The sequence below is a fragment of the Mobula birostris genome, chromosome 31 (genome assembly GCF_030028105.1).
Source record: "Mobula birostris isolate sMobBir1 chromosome 31, sMobBir1.hap1, whole genome shotgun sequence".
NCBI lineage: Eukaryota > Metazoa > Chordata > Chondrichthyes > Myliobatiformes > Myliobatidae > Mobula > Mobula birostris.
The window spans coordinates 36,158,686-36,164,725 of record NC_092400.1 but is presented as its reverse complement, the minus strand read 5'-3'; the positions used below and the strand labels follow the sequence as shown (position 1 = coordinate 36,164,725).

Here is a 6,040-nt window from a genome sequence, read left to right as displayed (position 1 = left end):
GCAGCATCTATGGAAAAGAGTAACCAGTTAACGTTTCGTGCCGGGACTCTTCGTCAGGACAGAGGAGAGGTCTTGGCCGAAAATGTCGACTGTTAACTCTTTTCCACAATACTGCCTGGCCTGTTGAGCTCCCCTGGCATTTTGCGTCTGTTACTTTGTACACTGAACTTCACTGTCAACAGCACCTTCTCATCTTGTGTCACCTGCTAACTATTGATCAAGTTTCATTCATTTACATCCAAATCATTTATATGAATAACAAAGGGGTCCCAACACTGATCCCTGCAGCACAGCATCCATTCTGCAAAACAACCTTCAAACACCACCTTCTGCCTCCTAGATCTCAGCCAATTTTCCCTGGATTCTATGGGAGATAACCTTCCAGACCAGCCTACCATGCAGAACCTTGCTAAAGACCAAAAGACAACATCACCAGTCTTACCTTCATCTACCTTGTTGGTTACTTCATGAAAATCTAAAAGGTTTGTTGAGTTGTCTTTTTTATGCCATGGATCGCCACCATTAATTGAGGGGTCCACGGACCCAAGTTGGGAACCCCTGGTCAAGCACAACTGTCCATGTGTGAAATTTGCAGTAACACAAGGGTTAAAACGGTATCTGACTGAATTCTCCTTTGTACAGAATTTCAGTTCAACCCTGAGAAGCAAGGTCACCAGGCATACCAAGGGAAAGATACAAAGGATTCCAGGGCAACATTTACTATTGGACAATTATTTGATAACAAAATTGTTTTGAAATTTAACACAGTAGATTTAACTGGTTGTTAAACACCTGAAATATGTTTTATGATTGGTACTTATATATGCAAATGATGGGATTCAGAAGTGTGCCAAGTTACCATTGGATCAATATCTATATAAGACCATTAAACATAAGTAGAATCAGGCCATTTGGCCCATTGAGTCTGCTCCACCATTCAATCATGGCTGATCTTTTTTTACCCTCCTCAGACCCACTCCCCAGCCTCCACAGTGCTTGTGGTAATAAATTCCACAAATTCACCACCCTCAGGTTAAAGGAATGTTTCTGCATCTCTGTTTTAAATGGACACCCCTCTATCCTGAGGGTGTGCCCTCTTGTCCTAGACTCCCCCACCATGGGAAACATCCTTTCCTCATCTACTCTGTTTAAGCCTTTCAACATTCAAAAGTTTCGATGAGATCCCCCCTCATCCTTCTAAATTCCAGCAAGTACAGACCCAGAGCCATCAAAAGTTCCTCATATGATAACCCTTTCACTCCTGGAATCATCCTTGTGAACCTCCTCTGAACCCTCTCCAATGCCAGCACATCTTTTCTCAGATGAGGAGCCCAAACTGTTCATGATACTCAAGGTGAGGCCTCACCAGTGCTTTATCAAGCCTCAGTATCACATCCTTGATCTGATATTCTAGACCTCTTGAAATGAATGTTAACATTGCATTTGCCTTCCTCACCACGGACTCTACCTGCAAGTTAACTTTTTGGATGTTCTGCACAAGGACTCCCAAGTCCCTTTGTATCTCAGATTTTTGGATTTTTCTCCCCGTTTAGAAAATTATTTGCACATTTATTTCTTCTATCAAAGTGCATAACCATATATTTTCCAACATTGTATTTCATTTGCCACTTTCTCGCCCATTCTCCTACCTGTAGGTAGGATCTGCATCCTACCTGTTTCCTCAATACTACCTACCCCTTCACCAATCTTTGTATCACCTGCAAACTTGGCAACAAAGCCATCTACTCCATGATCTGAATCATTGATATACAGCATAAAAAGAAGCGGTCCCAACACCGACCCCTGCAGCACACCACTCGTCACTGGCAGCCAAACAAAAAGGGATCCTTTTATTCCCACTCGCTGCCTCCTACCAATCAGCCAATGCTCTAACCATCACAGTAATTTTCCTGTAATACCATGGGCTCTTAACTTGGTAAGCAGCCTCATGTGTGGCACCTTGTCAAAGGCCTTCTGAAAGTCCAAATATACAACATCCACTGCATCCTCTTTACCTATCCTATTTGTAATCTCCTCAAAGAATTCCAACAGGTTCATCAGGCAAGATTTTCTGTTCTGCATCACCAAGTACTCCGTAACCCCATCCTTAACACTCCAACTATAGCTAATCAATTTCCATATAAAAATATCTTTGTTCAATTTCAGAAGAGTTTGGTAACAGTCCGGCTGTTCTCCTTGTGCATAAGTAAATAAAGTGTGGTTGTGGAACATGTGCAAGTTTTCAGAGTCACGTCAATCGATGATGACACGTGCAAAAAGCAACCGTACCTCCACCTAATCAGACTCTGTCTATGCCAATGCTGGTAGGTGATGCCCCCAGAATCCCCTCTAGTAACTTCCCTAGAACTGACGGCAGGTTGAGCAGCCTGTAGTTCCCTGGCTTATCCGAAGCAATGGACCAACTACCACTTTCCTGGAGGAACTCAGCACACCAGGCAGCATCCATGGGCGTGAATAGACAGACGATGTGTTGGGTCGAGACCCTTCTTCCGGACTGAGAAGGAAGGGAGAGGACACTGGAATAAAAAGGTGGGGGGAGGGGGAGGAGGATAGCTAGAAGGGGACAGGTGGAAACGAGAATGGGAATCATTAGGCCACCGGGAAGACCCGCCTGTGGTGGATGGTGTGGAGGTGCTCGACGAAGCAGTCCCCCAATTTACCACGGGTCTCACCGATGTAGAGGTGGCTGCATCGAGAGCACTGGACAGACAGTATCAGGGTTTCCTTACCTGGAAGAGCTGTGTCAATGCAGAGGAGGCCAATTCCCATTCCTGTTTCAACATGTCAGTCCATGGCCTCCCACCCTCAGGGTGGAGGGACAAAGCTCATATTTCTGGATCACCTCCAACCTGATGGCGTGAATATCGACTTCTCCTTACGGTGAACAGACCACCAACATCACCCCCCCCTCCCCCCACCCGCACCCTTTCCTCTATTCCCCACTCTGACCCTTTAATTCTTCTCACCTGACTATCACATCTTCCTGGGCCCCCTCCTCCTTCCCTCCTTCCCTTTCTCCTGTGGTCCACTCTCCTCTCATATCAGATTCTTTCTTCTCCACCCCTTGACCCTTCCCACTCACCTGGCTTCACCTATCATCTTGCAGCTAACTTCTCTCCCCTCCCCCACCTTTTTATTCTGGTATCTTCCCCCTTTCTTCTCAGTCCTGAAGAAACGTCTTTGCCCAAACCGTTGACTGTTTGGTGATTTCCAGCCTCTGGTAGTTCTATGATTTTAATTTATTTAAGATCTTGGTTGTAAGCTTGAACAGGTCTATTCTCAGAATTCTGAATGGCCATGCCCAGAAGAGGACTAGAATACAGGAGCATGGAAGGACTGTTGAGGCCTCCTCTACATTGGTGAGACCTGTTGTAAATTGGGGGACTGCTTCATTGAGCACCTCCACTCCATCCACCAAAAGCAGAGCCTGTGACCAAACATTCTGATTCCCATTCCTTTTCCAAAATGTTGATCCACTGCCTCCTCTTGTGTCACGATGAGGCCCCTTTGGGTTGGAGAGGCAACACCTTATATTCCTTCTGGGTAGCCTCCAACCCGATGGTGTGAACATCGATTTCTGCTTGTGGTAATCTTTTTTCCCTCCCCATTCCCTCTTCTTCTGTTCCGCACTCTGGCCTCTTACCTTTTTTTCACCTGTCTATCATATCCCCCTGGGTCCCCTCGTCCTTCCCTTTCTCCTAGGGCCCACTCTGTTCAACTACCCTTGACCTTTCCCACCCACCTGGCTTCACCCGTCACCTTCTAGCTATCCCCCTCCCCTTCCCCTTCCCCCCCACCTTTTTATTCTGCTCTTCCCCCTTCCTTTCCAGTCCTGAAACATCGACTGTTTATTCACTTCCTGACCTGTTGAGTTCCTCCAGCATTTTGTGTTTATGAATAACCATTTTCCTGTCTTTGGGAGCTTCACCAGAGGCTACAGATCATGAAAATCTGAAGTGAAAACAGAAAATGCTGTAAATATTCAGCAGGGCAGGGAGCTCTGTAGAAAGAGCCAGAGCTAGTTTTCAGATCGGAGACCCTTTGTCACAGTTGGCTTTGATAATGAACTCCAAAAGAACAGGAGGGGTAGGCCATTCGTCCCTCAAGTTGACCCATCATTCAATATGACGATGGCTGATCTATGCTGGTCTCAGCTCCCCCTCTGTGCCAGTTCCCCACCGCCTTTCATCGCCAAGAGGATTGGCACTTGATTTACTCCGCTGGTGATGTGAAACCAAATACCTCATCATAATCACGAGAAAGTCTGCAGATGCTGGAAATCCAGAGCAACACACACAAAATGCTGGAAAAACTCAGCCAGTCAGGTATCTGAGTAAGAGTAAACATACAGTCGGCGAGAATTTGTTTCAGGACCAGACTCTTCCTCAAGACAATAAAAGGTTTCATTATAATTATAACCTTCATTATAATGAAAGGTTTGCAAATCAAATTCCTGAAACATCTGCACATGAGTAACCCCAGCACAGAAAATCACGGTATAGACGTTTTGTCTTTCTGGGGGGTTTAAAAACAAGTACCAACTTTTCTTGAGTTTGGAGACAACTTCGGCCTCGTTGGCGAAGCGAGCGCCTCCCGGCCACTGGGAGGACCGCGCTGGCCTCCGAAAACATGTGCGTAACTCTTATCGCTCCCGGCGCTCCTCGATGCGGGTGCGTGCGATTTCCAGTTCGGCGGGAGGCAAGGACGCCGAGCGTTGTATTTGGTTCCGGCCGCGGCGGTGGGGTCCGGGGTCGGGGCAGTGGCCGGCGGGAGGGGTGATGCGGACTGGGCCTGGCGCTCGGTCAGAGGCGGGCGATAGGCTGGTGCGAGAGTTTCTGCGCGGCGGAGGGACTGTGAGGTGAGGTGGGGCGGGGCGGGCCCGGGCCGGGCGCTGTTCCTTCTCCCGGGCCAGAGGTTGGGGACGGTGGGGAGAGGAGAGGGATGGGTGAGTGAGTGGGGAGGGAGGGGTAGGATGGTGAATGAGGAGGGGAGGGATGGATGGGGGCAATGTTAAAAATGTGCCTTTCAAACAATGGTTTTCATTTAAGAACATACGTTACAGGAGGTCAAGTGGACAGCGCTGAAAGCTGGACAAGCAAGTGGATTGTACTGAAAGAGAGATTCCATCAAAAAGATGGAAGGAAAAACTCCAGACATCAGGCTTTAGTTTCTGAACTTGTGCACATTGCGTCTCTAAACTAAAATGTGGGAGGTTGGTGAATGGACTGTGTTTGAGAGTTTGTGTTCGGCTATCAGTGGAGGTTGTTAACATGGATCTTCACTTCCTGCAGTGTTTATATTATCTCAGGCTGATCTCCTCAGACCGGCAAATTGCAGCCTGTGCTGAATTTTCTGCTTTCTGCTGCCTTGGAGCTAGTGGAATTAAAGATTAGATTTATTTATCACATGTACGTCAAAACATAAAGTGTAATATGTCGTTTGGGTCAGTCCAAGGGTATGGCAGCAGCAGCCCATCAATGTCTCCATGTTTCCAGTGTCAACATAGCATGTCCTTGCAACTTTGGAATGTGGGGGGACCTGGAAGAAACACAAACAAACCACTTACAGACAGCAGCGGCATTGAACCTAGGTCACTAGCACTGAAACAGCATTATCTGCTGCCCACAATGGGATGGGGGGGGGGTGGTTGTCAGATAATCCTTGAGTCAGGGCCCTCCCGTAAACTGCTGATTCCTGAGGTTGCAGGATTGCTTTGTGAGGAGAAATTAGGTCGAGTAGATTTGCAACCATGAGAGTGGAGATTTGAGAGTGGATCTAATTGGACTTTACAACATTACTGGCTGTACATGGGGAAGGTATCTCCTTTGGTGTGCAGAACAAGGGCAATGAAAATTTCTTCAGCAACAGTGTGGTGATCCATGGCATTCACAGCTGCACAGGGTTATAGAGGTATCATCTCTGAATGCATTTATGAGGGAAGGCGATATATTAATAGCAAAGAGTATGGGGGGAGAGGGAGAGAGGAAAATGGGTCATTGGAAATGATATACCTTGAGAG

General features: G+C 47.2%; 1 protein-coding gene across 6 annotated transcripts in view; it reads left to right on the top strand.

Annotated features, from left to right (window-relative positions):
- The first annotated feature begins 4,634 nt into the window (after nucleotides 1-4,634).
- LOC140190926 (ubiquitin carboxyl-terminal hydrolase 30-like) overlaps nucleotides 4,635-6,040 on the top strand; it is a 37,251-nt gene continuing 35,845 nt past the window's right edge. For 3 of the 6 annotated variants that reach the window (XM_072247889.1, XM_072247891.1, XM_072247888.1), the window contains exon 1: nucleotides 4,694-4,879. In XM_072247889.1, the coding sequence (XP_072103990.1) occupies nucleotides 4,800-4,879 (80 nt within the window). In that variant the 5' untranslated portion in view covers nucleotides 4,694-4,799. Of the gene's footprint in view, nucleotides 4,653-4,692; nucleotides 4,880-5,061; nucleotides 5,234-6,040 lie in introns of those variants that run through there. The other 3 variants (XM_072247893.1, XM_072247890.1, XM_072247892.1) reach the window with 3 other exon arrangements.